The sequence below is a fragment of the Aythya ferina genome (genome assembly GCF_964211825.1).
Source record: "Aythya ferina genome assembly, chromosome: 2".
In the NCBI taxonomy this organism is placed as follows: Eukaryota; Metazoa; Chordata; class Aves; order Anseriformes; family Anatidae; genus Aythya; species Aythya ferina.
Window position 1 is genome coordinate 160,528,550 of NC_140297.1, and position 26,967 is coordinate 160,555,516.

The following is a 26,967-nucleotide window of genomic DNA, read 5'->3' on the forward strand; positions in this document are numbered from 1 at the left end:
TACCGCGCCCGCCTCTGATCGCGCGCCGTGCAGCCGCCGCGGGGCCGCGCCGCCCCAGCGGCCGCGGGGCGCCCTGCCCCTGTTCCCGTTCCTCTCCTCCCTGCCAGCAAAAACCCTCTTAATTTTTTTGGCAAAAACCCTTTTAAAAGGAGATTAGTGCCCCGGGCGCGACGCGGCAGCGTGCGCAGTCCTCCTGGGACTATAGGCACTGCTCCCCGTCGGCGCTCCGGACTATAAGCACTGCTCTCGCTCTCCCTCCTGCACCTCTCGAGGTAAGCCAAGCGCCCGCGGCACAAACTCGAGGCCACGCGGACCCCAAATGGGGTCACCGGGGCCTGATGGCACCCCCTCCCCGACCCCAAACCCGTTCCTATCCCCTAACCCCAGCGCCCCCACACCATGGCCCTACCCCGTGCCCTGCTCCTGCCGCTGCTCCTCGGCGAGGTCCTGGCGCAGGACGCGGCCCCGCAGAGCTGCCACCCGCTGCCGGACGGTGAGCACCGCCCCATGGGGACCCCAAAATGATGAATCCCTTTTTAGGGTGACGGCCGAGACCCCGTTTTTTTCCCCCCTCCCGCAGCCCCCAACGCGGCGCTGGGCCGCCCGGCCTCCCAGTCCTCCCTCTACCCCAACCGCAGCATCGCCGCCAACGCGGTGGACGGCAACCGGGACGGCGACTGGCGCCACGGCTCCTGCGCCCGCACCCTGCTTGAACCCGAGCCCTGGTGGGCCGTGGATTTGGGGGGGCGGCGCGCGGTGGCGGCGGTGCTGGTGCAGAACCGCCACGACTGCTGCTGGCAGCGCCTGCGGGGCGCCCAGGTCCACGTGGGCGACGCGCCGGCCGAGCGCGGCCGCGACAACCCCATGTGAGTTGGGTTGGGTGACGCCACGCGGGGTCACTCAGCCCCCCCACGACCCCGCTAATCGCCCCCTCTCGATTTTTTGGGGTTTTTTGGCACAGCTGCGGGGTCATCGCCGACGCCGGGCCTGGCTCGCTCAGCACCGTGTGCTGCCGGGGGCTGCGGGGCCGCTACGTCTCCGTCCTCATCCCCGGGCGCGAGGACGCGCTGGTGCTGTGCGAGGTGGAGGTGCTGCTGCAGGGCTGCGCCCCGCTGCCCGGAGGTGAGGAAACCACCCCAAAAATACCCCGTAGAGCCCCCCGCACCCACGCCCAACCTCGTGCCCACCCTCCCCGCGGCGTTGCAGCCCCCAACGTGGCGCGGGGCCGCGCGGCGGCGCAGTCGTCCACGCTCAACGCCCTCAGCCTGGCCGCCAACGCCGTGGACGGGAGCCGGGACGGGGAGTGGGAGCGCGGCTCCTGCGCCCACACCGAGAAGGAGCTGGAGCCCTGGTGGAGCGTGGATTTGGGCCGGCGCCGCGCCGTCCTCGCCGTCACCCTCACCAACCGGCGCGACTGCTGCTGGGACAGCCTGGTGGGCGCCCAGGTCCACGTCGGCGACTCGCCGGCTGACCACGGCAGGAACAACCCCATGTGAGTGGGGTCTCCACCGGGGTGGGATCTCCACCGGGGTGTCCCCCCCTAACCCCGCGGCCCCTCGGTAACCTCCCGCTCCTCTCCGGCAGCTGCGGGGCCGTCCTGGACACCGGGCCCGGCACCGCCAGCACCATCTGCTGCAACGGGCTGCCGGGCCGCTACGTCTCCGTCGTCATCCCCGGCCGCGTCGACTTCCTCGTGCTCTGCAAGGTGGAGGTGACGGCGCAGAGCTGCCACCCCCCACCCGGTGGTAAGAGAAGGCGGGGTCACCCCAAAGTGCCACCGCGGCGCCACCGCGGCGCCACAACCGCGTTTCGGTGCTGCCAAACACGGGCGAGGAAGGTGGGGACAGCAGGGTGGGGGACGGGGACGTTTACACGCAGGGTGAGGGCACGGCGTGGGCGCAGTGAGCCCGGAGCTGGCGTCACCACCCGCCCCGTGGCGTCCCCCAGCCCAAAATTTGGCGCTGTGGCGCCCGGCGACGCAGTCCTCCACGGCCAGGCCGGCCGGCAGCGCCATCAACGCCGTGGACGGGAACCGGGCCGGCCGCTGGCGCCACGGCTCCTGCACCCAAACCAAGAGGGAGCGGGAGCCGTGGTGGACGGTGGACCTGGGCCAGAGCCGCGCCGTGGCGGCCGTGGTGGTGAGGAACCGCCTGGACTGCTGCTGGCACCGCCTCAAGGGCGCCCGCGTCCACGTCGGCGACTCCCTCGCCGGCCACGGCACCAACAACCCGGTGTGAGTGCCGCCGCGCCCGCGCCGCCGCCACCGCGCCCTCGACACCCTCACCGCCCTCACCGCCTCTTCCCCCGTCTCGTCCCGCAGCTGCGGCGCCATCACCGACACCGGCCCCGGCTCCACCAGCACCGTGTGCTGCCGCGGGCTGCCGGGCCGCTACGTCACCATCGCCGTGCCCCGGCGCCACGAGCAGCTGAGCCTGTGCGAGGTGGAGGTGGTGGAGCAGGGCTGCACCGTGACGCCCGGCGGTGAGTCACCCGACCCCGGTGGGGTCCCCAAAACCTTCCTCCGTCCCCCCCCCCGTGGCGTGGTGACGGGGGTGTCACCGCCTCGTCTTGCACCCGCAGCCCCCAACGCGGCGCTGGGCCGCCCGGCCGCCCAGTCCTCGGTGCTGGACGCCGCCAGCGGCGCCGCCAAGGCGGTGGACGGCAACCGGGACGCCGACTGGGAGCGCGGCTCCTGCGCCCACACCCAGGAGGAGCCCGAGCCCTGGTGGCGGCTGGATTTGGGCGAGCGCCGCGCCGTCGAGGCCGTGCTGGTGCAGAACCGGCGCGACTGCTGCTGGCAGCACCTCAAGGGCGCCCAGGTCCACGTGGGCGACTCGCCGCTGGACGGCGGCCGGCGCAACGCGGTGTGAGCGCCCCCGTACCCTTCCCCAAACCCCCCCTCATCCATTGTAGGCACCGCGGCTCACCCTATTGTCCCCCAACCGTGGCACAGCTGCGGGGTCATCACCGACGCCGGGCCCGGCTCGCTCAGCACCGTGTGCTGCCGGGGGCTGCGGGGCCGCTACGTCTCCGTCCTCATCCCCGGGCGCGAGGACGCGCTGGTGCTGTGCGAGGTCGAGGTCTACGGCACCTTCCTGGAGCCCTGAGCGGCACCCCGGGGTGGGGATGAGGTGACAAGGTGCTGCCCACCCCTCCCCCGGCCACCCTCGGGGGTCCCCGCGCTGTCCCCGACCCTTCCGTGGGCACCCAAGGGTCCTCGTCCTGCAGCGGGGTGGCCGGGCCCTATAGCGTGTCCCATAGGCACCCTATGGGGTCTCGGCTGCTCTCGGGGTGGGGGGGGGGAGCGGCGGGTGGCACCCATGGGTGTCCTCGCCCAGCGGGGTGCTGGGAAGAGCAATAAAGGGCTGAGAGTGAGTGCGGAACCCTAAAGTGCATTGGGGTGGGGTGGGGGTGGGATTGGGGTGGGAATGGGGATGGGATGGGATTAGGGATATGGGATGGGATTAGGGATGGTGATGGGATTAGGGATATGGGGTGGGGATGGAATGGGATGGGATTAGGGGGATGGCATTGGGGATGGGATTAGGGATATAGGATGAGGATTGGGGATGGGGATTAGAGATATGGGATGGGGATGGGATGGGATTAGGGATATGGGATGGAATGGGATTAGGGATATGGGATGGGGATTGGGATGGGAATGGGATTGGGGATAGGATGGGATGGGGATGGGATTAGGGATATGGGATGGAATGGGATTAGGGATATGGAGTGGGGTGGGGTGGGGATGGGATTAGGGATATGGGATGGGGATGGGATTGGGGATAGGATGGGATGGGGATGGGATTAGGGATGGGGATATGGGATGGGATTAGGGATGCGATTAGGGATATGGGATGGGATGGGATTAGGGATATGGGATGGGATGGGATTAGGGATATGGGATGGGGATGGAATGGGATTAGGGATATGGGATTAGGGATATGGGATGGGATTAGGGATGGGATGGGGATCACAGAAGGGCTCGCCCTGGAAGGGCCCTTTTAGGATCGCCTAACCCCACCCCCCACCATAGGCAGGGTTCCCACCCCCCAGTTTGGGTTGGCCTGGAGACGGGGCGGGTAATGGGGTGGGTAATGGGGCGGGTAAGAGGGAGGTAATGGGGCAAGTAATAGGGTAACTAATGGGGCGGGTGATGAATAACAGAGCGAGCAATAGGGTGGGGAACGGGGCAGGTAATGGGGCAGGTAAGAGGAGTATTAACGGGATGGGTAATTTGGGTGTTAATAGGGCAGGTAATGGGGCAGTTAATAGGGACGTCAGTGGGGCAGGTAATGGTGCCAATGAGGTGCCACCCATGTCACCCCGGGGTGCTCGGGGACCTGCCCTATAAATGCCATCCTCCTGCTGTGGGGTGGGGATGTGGGGTGGCCCTGGCCACCGTGGGGACACCACGAGGACGTGGGATGCCACGGGGACACGGAGAGCCATGGGGACGTGGGACATAATGGGGTGGGGGACGTAACGGGGATATGGGATGCGATGGGACTTGGGGCACCGTATGGATATGGGGCGCCCCATAGACAAGGGACACAATGGGGACAATGGGACACCACAAGGATATGGGGCACCCCATGGGGATGTGGACACCATGGGGACATGGGGCACCGTATGGGGACATGGGACATCATGGGGACATGGGGCACCATATGGATATGGGGTGCCCCATAGAAAAGGGACACCATGGGGACAATGGGACACCATGGGGACATGGGGCACCCCATGGATGAGGACACTATGGGGATGTGGACACCATAGGGACATGGGGCACCCCATGGGGACGTGGACACCATGGGGACAATGGGACCCCATGGGGACATGGGGCACCCCATGGGGCACCCCATAGACGTGGACCCCATGGGGACATGGGGCACCATATGGATATGGGGCGCCCCATAGCCAAGGAACACAACGGGAACGGTGGAACACCACGGGGACACGGGGCACCCCATGGACACGGGACCCCATAGACACCCCATGGGCACCCCATGGGCACCCCATGGACATGGGGCCACCCATGGGTGCCCCCCACGCCCGCGGACGCGCCGGCTGCCGCTGATGCTTTATTAGGGGATATCCAACATCCGCCCCCCGACCCCCCTAAACCGAGCCCGGGAGCGCCCGCGCAGGGCCCCGCAGGGGGTTGGACGGGATTATTTTTTTTGGGATTAGGGGGGATTTGGGGGGGGCTCGTTAGGAGAATTCCTTAACGAACTTGGTGTAGAAGGCGCTGAGCTTCTGCAGCAGGACCTGCAGCTTGTCGGCGGGGGGCAGGATGGTCATCCTGGGGGGGGGGGACACAATGGGATTAGGGACCCCCACGGTGTGCCCCCCGCCCTATTAGGAGGATTCCCGTAGTCCCCAGGTGGTTTGGGGGATTTTTTTTTAACGGGGGGGCTCCGGAAACGTTGTGGGATCATAGGGGGGTGGGGGTGGGGTCCTGGGGAGGGTGGGGGGTCCTGGAGGGGGGGGATGGACCTAATTCCATCCCTAATCCCATCCCAATCCCATCCCCATCCCAATCCCATCCTATTCCATCCCCACTTCCCATCCCCAATCCCATCCCCATCCCAATCCCACCCCTAATCCCATCCCCATCCCATTCCCAATCCCATCCCCATCCCACCCCATCCCCGCCCCCATTCATGTCCCTAACCCCATCCCCACCCCTGACCCCATTCCAAACCACCCCAATCCCCATCCCAATCCTATCCCATCCCTAATCCCATCCCATCTCCACCCCTAATCCCATCCCAATCCCTATCCCCACCCCTAACCCCACCCCATCCCATTGTACCCACCCCTAATCCCACCCCTAATCCCATCCCAATCCCCATCCCCACCCCTAATCCCACCCCATCCCAATGTGGCCATCCTCATTCCATCCCCATCCCCACCCCTAACCCCACCCCATCCCATTGTACCCACCCCCAACCCCACCCCCAACCCCACCCCTAATCCCACCCCTAATCCCAATCCCATCCCCAGCCCCATTCATGTCCCTAACTCCATCCCCACCCCTGACCCCATTCCAAACCACCCCAATCCCCATCCCAATCCTATCCCATCCCTAATCCCATCCCATCTCCATCCCTTATCCCATCCCAATCCCCATCCCCACCCCTAATCCCACCCCTAATCCCAATCCCACCCCCTTACCTGAAGTGGAAGGTGCCCTCCTTCTGCCCGAACCCGGAGCCGGGCACCACGCAGATCCCGGTCTCCTCCAGCAGCCTCATGCAGAAGAACATATCGGGGGCCTGACCCTGCGCCTAGGGGGGGGAACGACCCCGACCCCTTGGGTCACCCCGACCTTTGGGTGACCCCATACATCTTAGGGTGACCCCTAGGCCCCAAGGGGGGGTTACCTGGGCCGCTTGTAGGGCGCGGGGCGGCAGCTCGATGCGGGGGAAGGCGTACATGGCGCCCTGCACCGGGTTGCAGCGGATGCCGGGCGTGCGGTTGAAAATCTCCTGGGTCAGCTTCGCCTTCTGGGCCAGCGCGCTCAGCACGGCCCGCTTCTCCTGGGGGGGGGAATATGGGGAAGAATGGGGGAAATAATGGGGGAAATGGGGGAAATGGGGGCGTGGCGGGGTTGAGCTCGCACTATGTGTCCCTATATCTCACCCTATGTAATCCATCTCCGCCCCGTGTGCTCCGTTCCCATCGCGTGTGCTCCGTTCCCATCCCATATCTCCATCCCATCCCCATCCCATTCCCCATCCCATCCTATCCCAATCCCAATCCCCATCCCATCCCAATCCCATTCCCAATCCAGATCCCAATTCCAATCCCATCCCATATCCCCATTCCCAATCCCAATCCACATCCCGTCCCTATCCCATCCCCATCGCAATCCCACCCCCATCCCATATCCCCATCCCCAGTCCCCATCCCATCCCCAATCCCGTCCCAATCCAATCCCAATCCCATCCCTTCCCAATCCCAATCCCATCCCCATCCTGTCCCATTCCCATTCCCATCCTATCCCATCCCAATCCCATCCTCATCCCAATTCCATCCCATCCCTATTCCAACCCATCCCCATCCCATTCCATCCCAATCCAAATCCCATCCCATCCCAATCCCAATCAAAATCCAAATCCCATCCCCATCCCAATCTCAATCCCAATCCCATTCCCAATCCTATCCTATCCCCATCCCATCCTAATCCCAATCCAAATCAAAATCCCATCCCCATCCTAATCCCATCCCATCCCCAATCCCAATCCCCATCCCATCCGATCCCATCCCACCCCAATCCCATCCCCATCCCAATCCCATCCCTTCCCCATCCCATCCCCATCCCCATCCCAGCCCCATCCTCATCCCAATCCCATCCCAATCCCAATCCAAATCAAAATCCCATCCCCATCCCATCCCAATCCCATCCCCATCCCAATCCCATCCCAATCCCAATCAAAATCAAAATCCCATCCCCATCCCAATCTCAATCCCAATCCCATTCCCAATCCTATCCTATCCCCATCCCATCCCCATCCTAATCCCAATCCAAATCAAAATCCCATCCCATCCCCAATCCCATCCCCATCCCAATCCCAATCCCATCCCTTCCCCATCCCATTCCATTCCCAATCCCATCCCAGCCCCATCCTCATCCCAATCCCATCCCATCTCCATCCCAATCCAAATCAAAATCCCATCCCAATCCCAATCCCATCCCCATCCCATCCCCACCCAATCCCAATCCCAATCCCATCCCGCACCCACCGCCATGAATCCCTCGTAGGAGGGCTCCCCGGGCCGGGGGGGGTTGACGACGGCGTCCAGTATGATCTGCCCGGCCACGGGGGGGCAGAGCCGCACCGACACCAGTTTGGCCAGTTGCTGCTGCACCTCGGGGTCCATGTTCACCACCTCCACGTACCCGCCCCGGAACCCGCACCTGCACCGTAAGATCCGTAGGGCCGCCGTGACCCTATATCCCACCCCATGGACCACCGCATTCCCACCCCGCCCCATAGCACCCATAGGGCCACCACATCCCCATTCCCACCCCATAGCACCCATAGGGCCACCACATCCCCATTCCCACCCCATGGACCACCGCGTCCCCATCCCCACCCCATAGCACCCATAGGGCCACCACATCCCCATTCCCACCCCATAGCACCCATAGGGCCGCCCTGTCCCTATATCCCACCCCATGGACCACCGCATCCCCACCCCGCCCCATAGCACCCATAGGGCCACCACATCCCCATTCCCACCCCATAGCACCCATAGGGCCACCACATCCCCATTCCCACCCCATAGCACCCATAGGGCCGCCCTGTCCCTATATCCCACCCCATGGACCACCGCATCCCCACCCCATAGCACCCATAGGGCCACCACATCCCCATTCCCACCCCATAGCACCCATAGGGCCACAACATCCCCATTCCCACCCCATAGCACCCATAGGGCCACAACATCCCTATTCCCACCCCATGGACCACTGCGTCCCCATCCCCACCCCATAGAACCCATAGGGCCACAACATCCCCATTCCCACCCCATAGCACCCATAGGGCCGCCCTGTCCCTATATCCCACCCCATGGACCACCGCATCCCCACCCCAACCCTTAGGGACCACGGGGCCAGCACATTCCCATCGCCACCCCATAGGATCCATGGGGCCACGGTGTCCCTATTCCCACCCTGTGATCCAACACGTCCCAATCCCCACCCCATAGTCTCCATAGGGTCACAGTGTCCCTATTCCCACCCCATGATCCAGAACATCCCCACCCCACTCCATAGGGTCCATGGGGCCACCACATCTTCATCCCCACCCCATAGTCTCCATAGGGTCACAGTGTCCCTATTCCCACCCCATGGTCCTCCACATCCCCACCCAACCCCATAGCACCCATAGGGCCACCACATCCCCATCCCCACCCCACAGCACCCATAGGGCCGTGGTGTCCCTATTCCTACCCCATGACCCAGAACATCCCTACCCCACCCCATAGCACCCATGGGGCCACCACATCCCCACCCCACAGCACCCATAGGGCCACAACGTCCCTATTCCCACCCCATGCTCCACCACATCCCCACCCCACAGCACCCATGGGGCCGTGGTGTCCCTATTCCCACCCCATGGACCACCACATCCCCTCCCAACCCCATAGCACCCATGGGACCACCACATCCCCATCCCCTCCCCATAGTAGCCATATGGCCATGGTGTCCCTATTCCCACCCCATACTCCAACACATCCCCACCCCACCCCATAGCACCCATAGGGCCACCACATCCCCACCCCACCCCACAGCACCCATGGGGCCATGGTGTCCCTATTCCCACCCCATGCTCCACCCCCTCCCCACCCCACCCCACCCCACCCCACAACCCCCACAGAACCACAACATCCCCATCCCCACCCCATACTCCCCCACCTCACCCCCGTAGACTCCCCGGCGCCCCCTAAACCCCAGCACCCATGGGTGCCCCCCCACCCGGTCCCGGCGCCACGCACTCGCCGGCGAAGCCCTTGGAGATGGAGTGGAAGGAGGCGAGCTCCACGGTGTCGGCGTAGGGCGGCCCCAATTGGGCCAAAACCTTCTTGAAGGAGTGGAAGGCCGCGCCCTCGGCGTAGACGTTGTCTTGGTAGACCTGAGGTGCGAGCGGCGCGTCGACGCGGGTTTTGGGTTTTTTTGGGGTTTTTTGGGGTTTTTTGGGTTTTTTTGGTTTTTTTTTTTTTGTTTTTTTGGGGTTTTTTTTTGGGTTTTTTGGGGTTTTTTGGGGTTTTTCGGTTTTTTTTTGGTTTTTTGGGTTTTTTTTGGGGGTTTTGGGGTTTTGGGGTCGGGGGACACGCGGTTATAGGGTCGGGGTCGCCGTCACTCACCTCGTCGGCCAAAAGGAAGAGGCGCTCCTCGTAGGCGAATTTGATGACGGCCTCGATGTCCTCGCGGCTCTGCACCTGCCCTAAGGGGGGCGCGGGGTGGGGGGGGGGTGCCGGTGAGGTGGGGGGTACTGGGACCGGTAGGGTGCTGGGGGGACTGGTGCTATTATGGCACTGTGGTCCCAGTAAGGCATTTGGGTCTCAGGACCAGTAGGGCACTGGGGTGCCCGGTGCTGGTAGGGTGTTGGGAAGCCCAGTCCCAGTAGGGCACTGGGGCCCCAGTCCCAGTAGGGTGTTGGGGTCCCAGTAAGGCATTTGGGTCCCATTACCAGTAGGGCACTGGGGGCCCAGTCCCAGTAGGGTGTTGAGGAGCCCAGTCCCAGTAGGATATTGGAGTCCCAGGACCAGTAGGGCACTGGGGGCCGGGTGTTGGGGTCCCAGTAAGGCATTTGGGTCCCAGGACCAGTAGGGCACTGGGGGCCGGGTGTTGGGGTCCCAGTAAGGCATTTGGGTCTCAGGACCAGTAGGGCACTGGGGGCCCAGTCCCAGTAGGGTGTTGGGGAGCCCAGTACTGGTAGGGTGTTGGGGTCCCATTACCAGTAGGGTATTGGGGTCCCCATCCCAATAGAGTATTGGGGTCCCAGCCCTAGTACCGATAGGGCAGGGCAGTCCCAGCCCCAGTAGGGTATTGGGGGCCCAGCCCCAGTACCAGAAGGACACTGGGGCTCCCAGTTCAGCCCCAGGCTCCCAGTATGACCCCAGGTCTCCCAGTATGACCCCAGGACACCCAGTATGACCCTGGTACCCCCACCCCACACAGTGCCCACAGTGTCCATGGTGCCCATGGCGTCACCATACTGGTAGGGTTGCTCCCAGTCCAACCCCGGTACCCCCAGTATGACCCCAGTGCCCCCAGTATGACCCCAGCACTCCCAATCTGACCCCAGTGCCCCCAGTACAACCCCAGGACCCCCACTACCACCCCAGTAACCCCACCCCACGCAGTGCCCACAGTGCCCACGGTAGCGCCATACCAGTAGGGTTGCTCCCAGTATGACTCCAGTGCCCCCACTATGACCCCAGGTCTCCCAGTATGACACCAGGTCTCCCAGTATGACCCCAGGTCTCCCAATATGACCTCAGAGCCCCAAGTACGACCCCGGTACCCCCACCCCACGCAGTGCCCACGGTGCCCACGGTAGCGCCATACTGGTAGGGTTGCCCCCAGTCCAACCCCATTGTCCCCAGTCCAACCCTGTTGTCCCCAGTATGACCCCAGTGCCCCCAGTATGACCCCAGGTCTCCCACTATGACCCCAGGACCCCCAGTACAACCCCAGGACCCCCAATCTGACCCCAGAACCCCCACTACCACCCCCGTACCCCCACCCCACGCAGTACCCATGGCGGTGCCATACCGGTAGGGTTGCTCCCAGTCCAACCCCAGTGCCCCCAGTATGACCCCAGGCCTCCCAGTATGACCCAAAGTCTCCCAGTACAACCCCAGCTCTCCCAATATGACCTCAGGGCCCCCAGTACCAACCCAGTACCCCCACCCCATGCAGTACCCATGGCGGCGCCATACCGGTGGGGTTGCTCCCAGTCCAACCCCATTGTCCCCAGTCCAACCCTATTGTCCCCAGTATGACCCCAGCACTCCCAATCTGACCCCAGGTCTCCCAATATGACCTCAGGGCCCGCAGTACGACCCCAGTACCCCCACCCCACGCAGTACCCATGGCGGCACCGTACCGGTAGGGTTGCTCCCAGTCCAACCCCATTGTCCCTAGTCCAACCCTATTGTCCCCAGTATGACCCCAGTCCAATCTCAGCACTCCCAATCTGACCCCAGGTCTCCCAATCCAACCCCAGGACCCCCAATCTGACCCCAGGACCCCCAGTCCAACCCCAGAACCCCCAGTCCCACCCCGCCACCCCCACCCCACCCAGTACCCTTGGCGGTGGCAGTGGCACCGTACTGGTGGGGTTGCCCCCAGTCCAACCCCAATGCCCTCAGTATGACCCCAGTGTCCCCAGTATGACCCCAGCACTCCCAATCCAACCCCAGGTCTCCCAGTCTGACCCCAGGACCCCTACTATGACCCCACCACCCTCCACCCCACCCAGTACCCTTGGCGGCGGCGATGCTGCCGTACCAGTGGGGCTGTTCCCAGTCCAACCCAGTGCCCCCAGTATGACCCCAGTGCCCCTGGTATGACCCCAGCACTCCCAATCTGACCCCAGGTCTCCCAATATGACCTCAGGGCCCCAAGTACGACCCCAATACCCCCACCCCACACAGTGCCCGCAGTGCCGACGGTGGCGCCATACCGGTAGGGTTGCTCCCAGTCCAACCCCAGTGCCCCCAGTCCAACCCTATTGTCCCCAGTATGACCCCAGCACTTCCAATCTGACCCCAAGGCTCCCAGTATGACCTCAGGGCCCGCAGTACGACCCCAGTACCCCCACCCCACGCAGTGCCCACAGTACCCATGGCTGCGCCATACCGGTGGGGTTGCTCCCAGTCCAACCCCACTGTCCCCAATATGACCCCAGTGCCCCCAGTCCAATCCCAGTGCCCCCACTATGACCCCAGTGTCCCCAGTATGACCCCAGCACTCCGAATCCAACCCCAGGTCTCCCAATCTGACCCCAGGTCTCCCAATCTGACCCCAGGACCCCCAGTCCGAACCCAGAACCCCTAGTATTACCCCAGAACCCCCAGTATGACCCCACCCAGTCCCCTTAGCGGTGCCGCCGTACCGGTGGGGTTGCCGGGGTTGATGACGCAGAGGGCTCGGGGTTGGCAGCGCCGCCTCCCTTCTCCCAGCACCCGGCGCAGTTCGGCGACGTCCAGGGCCCAGGCGCGCTCCTCGGCCAGCAGGTAGCCCAGCTGCACCGCGCCCAGCTCCGCCAGCGCCGCCGAGTACAGCGGGTACTGCGGCACCGGCACCAGCACCCCGCAGCGCCCCGAGCCCTCGCCGCACACCAGGAGCTTCAGGATGCTCTGGGGGGGGGGTAAAGGGGTGTATGGGGTGTGTGGGGTGTGTGGGGTGGGGATATGGGGGTATGGGGGTATGGGGTTGGGGTATGGGGGTATGGGGTTGGGATATGGGGTTGGGATATGGGGATATGGGGATATGGGGTTGGGGATATGGGGTTGGGGTATGGGGATATGGGGGTATGGGGATATGGGGTTGGGATATGGGGATATGGGGGTATGGGGATATGGGGTTGGGGATATGGGGTTGGGATATGGGGTTGGGGATATGGGGTTGGGGTTGGGGTATGGGGTTATGGGGGTATGGGGTTGGGATATGGGGATATGGGGATATGGGGTTGGGGATATGGGGATATGGGGGTATGGGGGTATGGGGTTGGGATATGGGGATATGGGGGTATGGGGATATGGGGTTGGGATATGGGGTTATGGGGGTATGGGGTTGGGATATGGGGATATGGGGATATGGGGTTGGGATATGGGGTTATGGGGGTATGGGGTTGGGATATGGGGTTATGGGGGTATGGGGTTGGGATATGGGGATATGGGGATATGGGGTTGGGATATGGGGTTATGGGGGTATGGGGTTGGGATATGGGGATATGGGGATATGGGGTTGGGATATGGGGATATGGGGGTATGGGGATATGGGGTTGGGATATGGGGTTATGGGGGTATGGGGATATGGGGTTGGGATATGGGGTTATGGGGGTATGGGGTTGGGGATATGGGGTTGGGGTATGGGGATATGGGGGTATGGGGATATGGGGATATGGGGGTATGGGGTTGGGGATATGGGGTTGGGGTATGGGGATATGGGGGTATGGGGATATGGGGATATGGGGGTATGGGGATATGGGGTTGGGATATGGGGTTGGGATATGGGGATATGGGGATATGGGGATATGGGGGTATGGGGTTGGGATATGGGGTTATGGGGATATGGGGTTGGGGTATGGGGATATGGGGATATGGGGATATGGGGTTGGGATATGGGGATATGGGGATATGGGGATATGGGGTTGGGATATGGGGATATGGGGATATGGGGATATGGGGTTGGGATATGGGGTTATGGGGGTATGGGGTTGGGGATATGGGGTTGGGGTATGGGGATATGGGGGTATGGGGATATGGGGGTATGGGGTTGGGATATGGGGATATGGGGTTGGGGAGATGTGGGGTTGGGGTGACATGGGGACATAGTGATATGGGACAGAGTGATACGGGGATATGGGGACATGGGGACATGGGGACATGGGGACATGGGGATATGGGGAGAGGGTGGCATGGGGATATGGGGTTGGGGTGATATGGGGACATGGGGATATGGGGTTGGGGTGATGTAGGGTTGGGGTGGGATGGGGACATGGGGACATGGGGACATGGGGATATGGGGGTATGGGGATGGGGATATGGGGTTGGGATATGGGGATATGGGGGTATGGGGGTATGGGGAGAGGGTGGCATGGGGACGGGGTGACATGGGGTTGGGGAGACATGGGGTTGGGGTGATATGGGGACATGGGGATATGGGGTTGGGGTGACACAGGGACATGGGGACATGGGGAGGGGGTGACACGGGGAGGGGGACAGAAAGGGGACAGGGACAGTGAGGGGACAGCAAGGGGATGGGGACAGGAAGGGGATGGGGGTGACAAGGGGACGGGGACAGCGTGGGGACGGGGGCAGTGTTGGGGGGGACATTATGGGGCTGGGGACGTTGTGGGGACAAGGACATTGAGAGGACATTATGGGGACATTTTGGGGACTTTATGGGGTCATTTACGGGACTTTATGGGGACATTTAGGGGACATTATGGGGACATTTTGGGGACAATATGGGGACATTTAGGGGACTTTATGGGCTCATTTAGGGGACTTTATGGGGTCATTTAGGGGACTTTATGGGGACATTACGGTGACAGCGTGGGAACAAGGACATTTGTAGGGCCGGGACGCCGCGGGGACACCGTGTCCGTGCCAGCGGGCGCCATGGGGACACCGGAGCCAAGTGTGTGTCCCCCCCCCCCTCCCCCCTAAATGTCCCCTCCCCTATAGGGGACGGTGCCAGGGGTGGCACAAAGGGACCTTTGTGGCCGTGCCACCGCCGGGCGTGGGAACGGGGACGGGGACACGGGGATGGGACGGGGACACCAGGACTGGGATGGGGACACTGGGACTGGGCTGGGGACACCGGGACTGGGTTGGGGACACCGGGACTGGGTTGGGGACACTGGGGCTGGGATGGGGACACTGGGATGGGGACACCGGGATGGGGTTGGGGACACCGGGATGGGGACACTGGGACGGGGTTGGGGACACTGGGACTGGAATGGGGACACCGGGACTGCGTTGGGGACACCGGGACTGGGACACCGGGACTGGGTTGGGGACACTGGGATGGGGTTGGGGACACCGGGATGGAGACACTGGGATGGGGACACCAGGACTGGGTTGGGGACACTGGGACGGGGCTGGGGACACTGGGATGGGGCTGGGGACACTGGGATGGGGACACTGGGACGGGGTTGGGGACACTGGGACTGGGATGGGGACACTGGGACTGGGATGGGGATACAGGGATGGCGACACCAGGATGGGGTTGGGGACACCGGGATGGGGTTGGGGACACCAGGACTGGGACACCGGGACTGGGTTGGGGACACTGGGATGGGATGGGGACACTGGGATGGGGACACCGGGACTGGGTTGGGGACATCGGGATGGGGACACCGGGATGGGGTTGGAGACACCGGGACTGGGTTGGGGACACCGGGATGGGGACATGGGGACACGGGGACACGGGGTCGGGTCCCCACCACGATGGCGTCGCTGGCGCCGGTGGCCAGGAAGATGTTTTGGGGACAGGCGGGGACCCCGTCGCGGCGCTCCAGGAACTGCGCCACGTCCTGCCGGATGGCCTCGATGCCCGGGCTGGCGCTGTAGGCACCTGGGGGGGGACCCCAATGTCCCCAAATTGTCCCCAAATTGTCCCCAAATTGTCCCCAATGTCCCCAAGGTCACCAAATTGTCCCTGAGGTGTCCCCGAGGTCCCCAAGGTCCCCACTGTCCCCCTGTCCCCATGGTCCTTGTGGCTCCCCCAGCTCCCTGTCCCCATTGTCCCCCCGTCCCCATTGTCCCCACTGTCCCCACCATCCCCATTGTCCCCATTCCCCCATCATCCCCATGGTCCCCATTGTCCCCACTGTCCCCATGGTCCCCGCTGTCCCCATTGCCCCTGTCATCCCCATTGTCCCCCCTGTCCCCACAGTCCCCATCATCCCCATGGTCACCCCGTCCCCATTGACCCCACTGTCCCCACTGTCCCTGTCCCCCTGTCCCCATTGCTCCCACCACCCCCATTGTCCCCATTGTCCCCAAATCCCCCCATCCCCACTGTCCCCATTGTCCCCACTGTCCCCCCTCATCCTCATGGCCCCCATTGTCCCCATCATCCCCATTGACCCCATTGACCACACTGTCCCCATGGTCCCCATGGTCCCCATTGTCCCCATTGTCCCCATTGTCCCCGTTGTCCCTGTTGTCCCCATTGACCCCATTGCCCCCCCTGACCCCATTGACCCCATTGACCCCATTGTCCCCATTGTCCCCATTGCCCCCATTGTCCCTATTGACCCCACCACCCACATTGTCCCCATTGACCCCATTGCCCCCCGTCCCCACTGTCCCCATTGACCCCATCATCCCCATTGACCCCATTGACCCCGTTGTCCCCATTGCCCCCCGTCCCCATTGTCCCCATTGACCCCATTGTCCCCATCACCCCCCTGTCCCCATTGACCCCATTATCCCCATTGACCCCATTGCCCCCACTGTCCCCATTATCCCCATTGACCCCCCTGTCCCCATTGACCCCATTGTCCCCATTAACCCCTTTGACCCCCCTGTCCCCATTGACCTCACTGTCCCCACTGTCCCTATTATCCCCATTGTCCCCATTGCCCCCACCACCCCCATTGACCCCATTGTCCCCCCCGTTGACCCCATTGTCCCCATTGACCCCATCATCCCCATTGACCCCATTGTCCCCATTATCCCCATTATTCCCATTGACCCCATTGACCCCATTGACCCCATTGACCCCGTTGACCCCATTGTCCCCATTGTCCCCGTTGTCCCCATTGACCCCATCATCCCCATTGTCCCCATTGTCCCCATTGCCCCCACTGTCCCCATTATCCCCATTATCCCCATCATCCCCATTGACCCCATCATCCCCATTGACCCCATTGTCCCCATCACCCCACTGTCCCCATTGACCCCATTATCCCCATTGACCCCATTGCCCCCACCACCCCCATTGACCCCATTGAACCCATCATCCCCATCAGCCCCATTGACCCCATTGACCCCATTGACCCCATTATCCCCATTGACCCCATTATCCCCATTATTCCCATTGACCCCATTGTCCCCATCACCCCCCTGTCCCCATTGACCCCATTATCCCCATTGACCCCATTGCCCCCACCACCCCCATTGACCCCATTGAACCCATCATCCCCATCAGCCCCATTGACCCCATTGACCCCATTGACCCCATTATCCCCATTGACCCCATTATCCCCATTATTCCCATTGACCCCATTGCCCCCACCACCCCCATTGACCCCATTGACCCCATTGACCCCATCATCCCCATTGACCCCATTGACCCCATTATCCCCCCTGCCCCCATTGACCCCATTGACCCCATAGCCCCCCCTGTCCCCATTGTCCCCCTGTCCCCCACCGGCGCTGTGCCCGCCGCACGCGGCCAGCAGTCTCCGTGCCCTGGCCTTGGCGTCCTCGGGGAAGGCGGCCTCCTGCAGCAGCTCCGGGAACACGCACAGCGCCGCCACCTGGGGAACTGGGCGTACTGGGGGCACTGGGGGCACTGAGGGGACTGGGAGACACTGCTGGGGGCACTGGGAGACACTACTGGGGGCACTGGGGGCACTACTGGGGGGACTGGGGGCACTGGGGGGTACTGGGAGACACTACTGGGGGTACTGGGGGGCACTGGGGGTACTGGGGGGTACTGGGGGGCACTGGGAGACACTGGGAGACACTACTGGGGGATACTGGGGGCACTACTGGGGGCACTACTGGGGGCACTGGGAGACACTACTGGGAGACACTGGGAGACAGGGGATACTGGGGACACTGGGAGACACTACTGGGGACACTGGGGATACTGGGCATACTGGGGGAACTGGGGGGACTACTGGGGGGTACTGGGGGGACTGGGGGATGCTGGGAGACACTGCTGGGAGACGCTGGGGGTACTGGGGGCACTGGGGGACACTACTGGGAGACACTGGGCGTACTGGGGGATACTGGGGGGACTGGGGGGACTGGGGGCACTGGGGGACACTACTGGGAGACACTGGGGGACACTACTGGGGGTACTGGGGGGCACTACTGGGGGCACTGGGAGACACTGGGAGAAACTGCTGGGAGATACTGGGGTATGCTGGGGGATACCGGGCGATACTGGGAGACACTGGGGGAACTGGGGGATACTGGGGGTACTGGGGGATACTGGGGGGCACTACTGGGAGACACTGGGGGATGCTGGGAGATACTGGGAGACACCACTGGGAGACACCGGGGACACTGGGGGTACTGGGAGACACTACTGGGAGACACTGGGGGTACTGGGAGATACTGGGGGATACTGGGAGACACTACTGGGAGACACTGGGGGTACTGGGAGATACTGGGGGATACTGGGAGACACTACTGGGAGACACTGGGGGCACTGGGGATACTGGGAGACACTACTGGGAGACACTGGGGTCACTGGAGGGACTGGGGGAACTGGGGGCACTGGGGGAACTGGGAGACACTGGGAGACACTACTGGGAGACACTGGGGTACTGGGAGATACTGGGAGACACTGGGGGATGCTGGGAGATACTGGGGGATATTGGGGAGCACTACTGGGAGACACTGGGGGCACTGGGGGCACTGGGAGATACTGGGAGACGCTGGGGGATGCTGGGAGACACTGGGAATACTGGGGATGCTGGGAGATGCTGGGGGACACTGGGGGATGCTGGGGATACTGGGAGACACTGGGAGAGGCTGGGAGACACTACTGGGAGACACTGGGGGCACTGGGGGATACTGGGGGATACTAGGGACACTGGGGCATGCTAGGGGATACTGGGGATACTGGGGGATATGGGGGATACTGGGAGACACTGGGGGATACTGGGGGATACTGGGGGATGCTAGGGGATGCTGGGAATACTGGGGATACTGGAGGATACTGGAGGATACTGGGGGACACTGGGGGTACTGGAGGATACTGGGGGATACTGGGGGACACTGGGGATGCTGGGGGATACTGGAGGATGCTGGGGGATACTGGGGATGCTGGGGGATACTGGAGGATACTGGGGGTACTGGAGGATACTGGGGGATACTGGGGGTACTGGGGGATACTGGGGGACACTGGGGGATACTGGGGCCCCGTACCTGGCGCAGGAAGGTGATTGGTTTCTGCCCCATGGCGTGGGCGTCGCCGATGTTGGCCTTGATCACCTCCGTGAAGGGTTTGGGGACACCCTGCGGGGTCAGGGGTCACGGGGCCAGGGTTATGGGGTCAGGGGTCATGGGGTCATGGGGTTAAGGGGTTATGGGGTCAGGGGGTTAAGGGGTTAAAGGGGTCAGGGGTGGGGGTACAGGGTGAGGGAGGGCATGGGGTGAGGGGTATGGGGGTGTTATGGGGACGTTATGGGGATACTGGGAGAACTGGGAGAACTGGGGATATGGGGACATTATGGGGACATTATGGGGACATTATGGGGACAGGGGGATACTGGGATATTGGGGATATGGGGACATTATGGGGACATTATGGGATTATGGGGACATTATGGGGTTATGGGGACATGGGGATACTGGGATAACTGGGGACGTGGGGACATTATGGGGACATTATGGGGATATGGGGATACTGGGATAACTGGGGACATAGGGATATGGGGACAGGGGGATATGGGGACATTATGGGGAAATTATGGGGTTATGGGGACATTATGGGGACATTACGGGGATACTGGGATAACTGGGATAACTGGGGACATGGGGATATGGGGATATAGGGACAGGGGGACATTATGGGGACATGGGGACATGGGGATAAGGGGATATGGGGATACTGGGATAACTGGGGATATGGGGACAGGGAGATATGGGGTTACTGGGATAACTGGGGATTTGGGGACATTATGGGGACATTATGGGGATAAGGGGATACTGGGATAACTGGGGACATGGGGACATTGGGACATGGGGACGTTATGGGGACATTATGGGGACATTATGGGGATATGGGGATACTGGGGATACTGGGATAACTGGGGACAGGTGGATATGGGGACATTATGGGGACATTGTGGGGATGTTAAGGGGATATGGGGATACTGGGATAACTGGGATAACTGGGGATATGGGGACAGGTGGATATGGGGACATTACGGGGACATTATGGGGACATGGGGACACGGGGACAGGGTGACACGGGCATACTGGGGTACCCGGTGACACCGGGCTAACTGGGGCCACCGGGGCCAGGCGGTAACGGGGTCACCGGGGCCGTCCCCACCCCCACCCCCCCCCCGGGTTTGGACTTTGGCCCCGGGCGGACTCTGCCCACGGGGGGGGGGAGGGGACACGGGGGGGACACGGGGGGGACACGGGGGGGACACGGGGGGGGTCCCGAGAACCCGGGGGGGGGGTAAAGGACACGGGGACCCCCCCCGGGATGTGACAGGAGGGGACAAAAGGGGACAATTATGGGGTTGGGGGGGGCACTGGGAGGCACTGGGAGGTACTGGGAGGTACTGGGAGGTACTGGGAGGTACTGGGAAAGTGCCCAGCTGGGGACATGGGGGGGGTGGGGGGGGTGACAAGGGACAGGGGGGGATATGGGGGAGGGGGGGGGGTCCTAAATCTGTGGGTTTGGGGGGGGAAATTGGGGGGGGGGGGGGTTGGGGGTCCCAGGTTTGGGGGTTTGGGGTCAGTGGGGGGGGGGTGCCAGGGTTTGGGGGGGGTCTTGGGGTTTATGGGGGGGGTCCCTGGTTTGGGGGACCCCATATTTTGGGGGGGGGGTTGGGTGGAACAGGTCCCGGCCATTGGGGGGGCGCTGGGGGTCTTTTGGGGTCTATAGGATGGGCTGGAGACCCCAAATTGGGGGTCCCAATGGTTATAGGGTCCCCGGTGCTGGGGGGTCCCGGTTTGGGGAGGGGGTCCCGGATTTGGGTAGGGGGCGTCCCCAGGGTTTCGGGGTTGGGGTTTTAGGGTCGGGGGGTCTTTGGGGTCCTGGGCATGGGCTGGAGACCCCAAACTGGGGGTCCCAATGGCTATAGGGTCCCCGGTGCTGGGGGTCCCGGTTTGGGGAGGGGGGTCCCAGATTTGGGGAGGGGGCGTCCCCAAGGTTTCAGGGTTTGGGTTTTAGGGTCGGGGGGTCTATGGGGTCCTGGGCATGGGATGGAGACCCCAAACTGGGAGTCCCAATGTCTGTAGGGTCCCTGGTGCTGGGGGTCCCAGTTTGGGGAGGGGGTCCCGGATTTGGAGAGGGGGCATCCCCAAGATTTCAGGGTTTGGGTTTTAGGGTCGGGGGGTCTATGGGGTCCTGGGCATGGGCTGGAGACCCCAAATTGGTTATAGGGTCCCTGGTGCTGGGGGTCCCAGTTTGGGGAGGGGGGCCCGGATTTGGAGAGGGGGTCCCAGATTTGGGGAGGGGGTCCCGGATTTGGGGAAGGGGCGTCCCCAAGGTTTCGGGGTTGGGGTTTTAGGGTCGGGGGGTCTATGGGGTCCTGAGCATGGGCTGATGACCCTAAATTGGTTATAGGGTCCCCGGTGCCGGGGGTCCCGGTTTGGGGAGGGGGGCCCGGATTTGGAGAGGGGGTCCCAGATTTGGGGAGGGGGTCCCAGATTTGAGGAAGGGGCGTCCCCAAGGTTTCGGGGTTGGGGTTTTAGGGGTCTGGGGGTCTATGGGGTCCTGGGCATGGGCTGGAGACCCCAAACTGGGAGTCCCAATGTCTGTAGGGTCCCCGGTGCTGGGGGGTCCCAGTTTGGGGAGGGGGTCCCAGATTTGAGGAAGGGGCATCCCCAAGGTTTTGGGGTTTGGGTCTTGGGGGTCTGGGGGTCTATGGGGTCCTGAGCATGGGCTGATGACCCTAAATTGGTTATAGGGTCCCCGGTGCTGGGGGTCCCAGTTTGGGGAGGGGGTCCCGGATTTGGAGAGGGGGATCCCAGATTTGAGAAAGGGGCGTCCCCAAGGTTTCGGGGTTGGGGTTTTAGGGTCGGGGTGTGGGGTTATCCCATACCTGGCGCAGCTCCTGCTCCAGCTGTAGGGCGCGGGTGACAATGGGGCCGCGCACGGCGTACTCCACGCGCCGCACGGCCGGGTTCATGGTGGCACCGCTCAGCACCGGGGGCCGGGGACCCCCCGACCCCAAGACCCCCGACCCCGACCCCAAAGACGTCGCCGTCGCCGCCGCCGCCGCCATGGCCGGGAGCCTGTGGGGTCGCCGAGCTCTCAGGGCCCGCATTTGGGGCCGGGGATATGGGGTTGGGAAGTTGGCACCAGGACAGGAGGGCGAAGGCGGCACCGCCCCGGGGGCAGAGACGGGGCCACGGGGCGGGACGGGGGGTGTGGGGTGGGTGTGGGGGGGGTGTGGGGCACGGGGTGTGGGTATGGGGTGCGGGGTGTCGGGGGGTATGGGGTGAGGGGTATGGGGTGGGATATGGGCATGGGGTGTGGGTATGGGGTGTGGGGTATGGGGTGGGATATGGGGCGTGGGGTGTGGGTATGGGGTGTGGGGTATGGGGTATGGGGTATGGGGCATGGGGTGGGGGTGTGGGGTGGGTGTGGGGTGGGATATGGGGCACGGGAGGTGGGTATGGGGTGTCAGGGGGCATGGGGTATGGGGTATGGGTTGGGATATGGGGCATGGGATGTGGGTATGGGGTATGGGGTATAAGAAGGTGGTGGGGTATGGGGTGTGGGGGGTGGGATATGGGGCACGGGACGTGGGTATGGGGTATGGGGTATGGGGTTTTGGGGGGTATGGGGTAAGGGGTATGGGTTGGGGGTGTGGGGTGGGATATGGGGCACGGGACGTGGGTATGGGGTATGGGGTGTTGGGGGGTATAGGGTGAGGGGTATGGGTTGGGATATGGGGCATGGGGTGTGGGTATGGGGTGTGGGGCACAGGAGGTGGGTACGGGGTATGGGGCAAGGGGCATGGGGCACGGGACGGGGGGCATGGGGTAAGGGGCATGGGGCACGAGGTGGGTGTGGGGCAGGGGACGTGGGTACAGGGCATGGGGCAAGGGGCATGGGGCACGGGACGGCAGTGGGGCACGGGGCGGGGGATGTGGGGCACAGGATATAGGGCACGGGGTGCGGGATATGGGGCAGGGGACTGGGGGCACGGGGCACAAGATAGGATACGGGACACGGGGTGTGGGGCACAGGGTGTGGGGCGCGAGGTGTGGGGCACGGGGCTATGGGGCTGTGGGGCTGTGGGGCTGTGGGGCTGTGGGGACGGAGGCAGGCGGGGACCCAAGGTTATGGGGACGTGGGCACGGGGCCACCGGGACGCGGGGACGGGGCCAGGAGCCGCCGGTGGCACCCGGCACCGCCAGGACCCACGGCACAGCCGGGGGGGGGGGGGGGCAGGGGGGAGATGTGGGGCAGGCCCCATAGCAGGCCCCACAGCTCCCCATAGCGCTGCCCCACTGCCGCGCCCCCCAACCGTTGCCCCCAGGTCCCCCTGCACCCCCTCCTGCCCCATAGATCCCAGCTGCCCCATAGCCACCCCCACTGCCCCATAGCCCCCTGCCCCATAGATCCCCCCACAGCCACTCTGCCCCATAGCTCTCCTGCCCCATAGCCCCCCCTCCTGCCCCATAGCCTCCCAGTTGCCCCATAGCCCCAATTGCCCTATACCACCCGCCCTACAGCCACCCTGCCCCATAGCTCTCCTGCCCCATAGCACCCCCCACTGCCCCATAGCCACCTGCCCCATAGCCCCCCCAACTGCCCCATAGCCCTCCCAATTGCCCCACACCCCCCCGCCCCATAGTCCCCCTACTGCCCCATAGAACCTCTGCCCCATAGCCCCCTGCCCCATATCCCCCCCTAATTGCCCCATACTCCCCCTATTTGCCCCCCACCCCCCCAATTGCCCCATAGCCCCCCCAAACTGCCCCACACCCCCCCAACTGCCCCATAGCCCCCTGCCCCATAGCTCTCCTGCCCCACATCCCCCCCTAATTGCCCCATACCCCCCTAATTGCCCCACACACCCCCCAACTGCCCCCCACACCCCCCCAACTGCCCCACACCCCCGCCCCATACCCCCCCCAACTGCCCCATAGCCCCCTGCCCCACAGCCCCCCTGCCCCATATCCCCCCCCAATTGCCCCACACCCCCCCTATTTGCCCCCCACCCCCCCCAACTGCCCCCCGCACCCCCCCAATTGCCCCCCCCCGACTGACCCGCGCTGCTTCATGGCCCCTCTGCCCCACAGCGCCCCCTGCTGCCCCAAACGGCCACCGGCCTTAGCCCCGCCCCAACGCGCCCCCGCAGCCAATCAGCGCCAGGCCCCTTTATCCTTGGCCCCGCCCCCCCGCCGCCCATTGGCTGCAGCCGCGTCCCCCAGAGGGGTAGGGCTGGCCCCCCCCTCCCCCCTCCGTGGGGCGCCCCCTAACTGCCAGTGGGGGGGGGTGGGGGGTGCCCCATAGCGCCCCATAGCCCCCCATAGAGCCCCACAGTGCCCCACAGTGTGCCCCATAGAGCCCCATAGCGCCCCATAGCACTCCACAGTGTGCCCCATAGCGCCCATATTGTGCCCTTATTGTGCCCCATAGTGTGCCCCATAGCGCCCCATAACCCCCATAGAGCCCCATAGTGCCCCACAGTGTGCCCCATAGAGCCTGTGCTGTGCCCCATAGTGCCCCATAGCGCCCCATAGCACCCATATTGTGCCCCATAGTGCCCATTGTGTGCCCCATAGCGCCTGTGCTGTGCCCCATAGTGTCCCATAGCACCCCATAGCGCCCATATTGTGCCCCATAGTGCCCATTGTGTGCCCCATAGCGCCCCTTCCGTGCCCCATAGCGCCCCATAGCACTCCACAGTGTGCCCCATAGCGTCCCATATTGTGCCCTGTAGCGCCCAGTGTGCCCCATAGCACCCCATAGTGCCCCATAGCGCCCCATAGTGCCCGTTGTGTGCCCCATAGCATCTGTGCTGTGCCCCACAGTGCCCATATTGTGCCCCAAAGTGCCCCATAGTGTGCCCCATAGCACCCCATAGTGCCCCATAGTGCCCCATATTGTGCCCCACAGCACCCACAGTGTGCCCCATAGTGCCCCATAGCACCCATATTGTGCCCCATAGCGCCCCATAGTGCCCATATTGTGCCCCACAGTGCCCTAGTGTGCCCCATAGCACCCACTGTGTGCCCCATAGTGCCCCTTCTGTGCCCCATAGTGCCCATATTGTGCCCCATAGTGCCCGTTGTGTGCCCCATAGCGTCTATATTGTGCCCCACAGCACCCATATTGTGCCCCATAGCAGCCTGCTGTACTGCCCCATAGCGCCCCATAGCGCCCATTGTGCCCCTTAGTGGCCCACAGTGGCCATATTGTGCCCCATAGCGCCCATATTGTGCCCCTTAGTGCCCCATAGCGCCCCATAGTGCCCCATAGCGCCCCATAGTGTGCCCCATAGCGTCTGTGCTGTGCCCCATAGCATCCCATATTGTGCCCCATAGCACCCAGTGTGCCCCATAGCGCCCATAGTGTGCCCCATAGCGCCTGTGCTGTTCACCATAGTGCCCCATAGCACCCCTATTGTGCCCCATAGTACCCAGTGTGCCCCATAGTGCCCATATTGTGCCCCATAGCGCCCAGTGTGCCCCATAGCGCCTAGATTGTGCCCCATACTGCCCTTCATGTGCCCCATAGAGCCTATATCCTGCCCCATAGCGCCCATTGTGTGCCCCACAGCAGCCCACCGTGCCGTGCCCCATAGCGACCCACTGCTGTGCCCTATAGCACCTGCGCTGCATCCCACAGTGACCCACCGCCCTGCCCCATAGCGAGGCGTGCTGTGCCCCATAGGAACCCCCATGCTGTGCCCCATAGCACCCCATGCTGTGCCCCATAGCCTCACACCCAGTCCCCAAATCAACCACCCACCCCACAGCCCCCACTGCGCCGTGCCCCATAGCTCCCCCCCCCGCTTGCTGTGCCCCATAGCTGCCCCACAACCCCCTCCCCAAACGTTCCCAGTCCCCAAACCACGGGTGCCCACACCCAACCCTCGCGTGTGGGGCACCCCATAACCGCCCCCCCCCCTTCCCTATGGGGCACCCCACACCACCCCACACCCCCTCCCTCCCGGCCAGCCGTGGGTCCCAGCCCCACATACTCACTCCTGGGCTCCCATGGGTCCCAGCCCCACGTGCTCCCCCGGGGAGGGGGGGGGGGGGGCCCCTGGGTGTGGGCCCCTTATCAGCCCCACACGCTATGGGGCGGCGCTGCCTATGGGGCCGCCCCACATCTCCCTGCCCCCCACCCACCCACCCACCCCTGGGTCCTTTTCCCTTGCACCCGGCCGGGCTCACCCCACGTCCACGCGCTGTGGGGCAGCCGTGGGGCAGCCGTGGGGCAGGGAGGCGGCCGCCTTGTCCCCGTGGCCGTCGCCGCCACCCTGACCTTTGCGGGGCCCTAAATATAACCCGGCAGCTGCCGGGGGGCCGCGACCCCCACCCGCTGTGGGGCAGGGACACTTGTGGGGCGCCAGGACCCCATAGCAGGGGGGGCAACCCCGCTGCGTGTCCCACCCTACAGACACTTATGGGGCAGCGCCGCCCCACAGGGCTGCCCCACAAGTAGGGGGCTGGGTGGGCGGGGAGGGAGGGGGGGTCACCGCGCTCCCAGCCCCATAGCGCGCCCCATAGCGGGTGCTATGGGGCGGAGGGAGGTGGGGGGGGGTGGGGGGGGTTCCTTGCTATTTTTACAGCGCCTCGGAGGTGACATTGGGGCCCCCGGGG

At 63.9% G+C, this 26,967-nt stretch overlaps 1 protein-coding gene across 4 annotated transcripts; it reads right to left on the bottom strand.

Moving 5' to 3' along the window:
• Window positions 1–5,071: 5,071 nt before the first annotated feature.
• Window positions 5,072–26,675, bottom strand: GPT (glutamic--pyruvic transaminase). Of its 4 annotated transcripts, none has more exons than XM_084508540.1 (12): window positions 26,539–26,675; window positions 22,224–22,416; window positions 19,366–19,455; window positions 17,633–17,741; window positions 15,699–15,829; window positions 12,639–12,882; window positions 9,880–9,959; window positions 9,511–9,647; window positions 7,753–7,927; window positions 6,390–6,545; window positions 6,181–6,293; window positions 5,072–5,305 (listed from the first exon to the last, which is right to left on the bottom strand). In XM_084508540.1, the coding sequence occupies exons 2-12, from the start codon at window positions 22,404–22,406 to the stop codon at window positions 5,215–5,217; spliced, it is 1,509 nt and encodes a 502-aa protein (XP_084364666.1). In that variant the 5' UTR covers window positions 22,407–22,416; window positions 26,539–26,675; the 3' UTR covers window positions 5,072–5,214. The 4 variants fall into 4 exon arrangements, with proteins under 4 accessions (XP_084364666.1, XP_084364665.1, XP_084364667.1 ...); XM_084508539.1 differs by lacking the exon at window positions 26,539–26,675 and adding an exon at window positions 24,404–24,420; XM_084508541.1 differs by lacking the exon at window positions 26,539–26,675 and having other exon boundaries at window positions 6,181–6,255; window positions 22,224–22,509.
• Between the last annotated feature and the right edge of the window lie 292 nt (window positions 26,676–26,967).

Bases quoted from the DNA above. Each gene is read 5' to 3' on its own strand.
- GPT (XM_084508538.1), bottom strand. From the start codon at position 22,448: ATGCGGGCCCTGAGAGCTCGGCGACCCCACAGGCTCCCGGCCATGGCG. The intron at 9,960-12,638 runs GTACGGCGGCAC...CGCCCCCCTTAG, and splicing joins CAACCCCGGCAACCCCACCG to GGCAGGTGCAGAGCCGCGAG. The intron at 5,306-6,180 runs GTAAGGGGGTGG...CCCCCCCCCCAG, and splicing joins GAGGGCACCTTCCACTTCAG to GATGACCATCCTGCCCCCCG.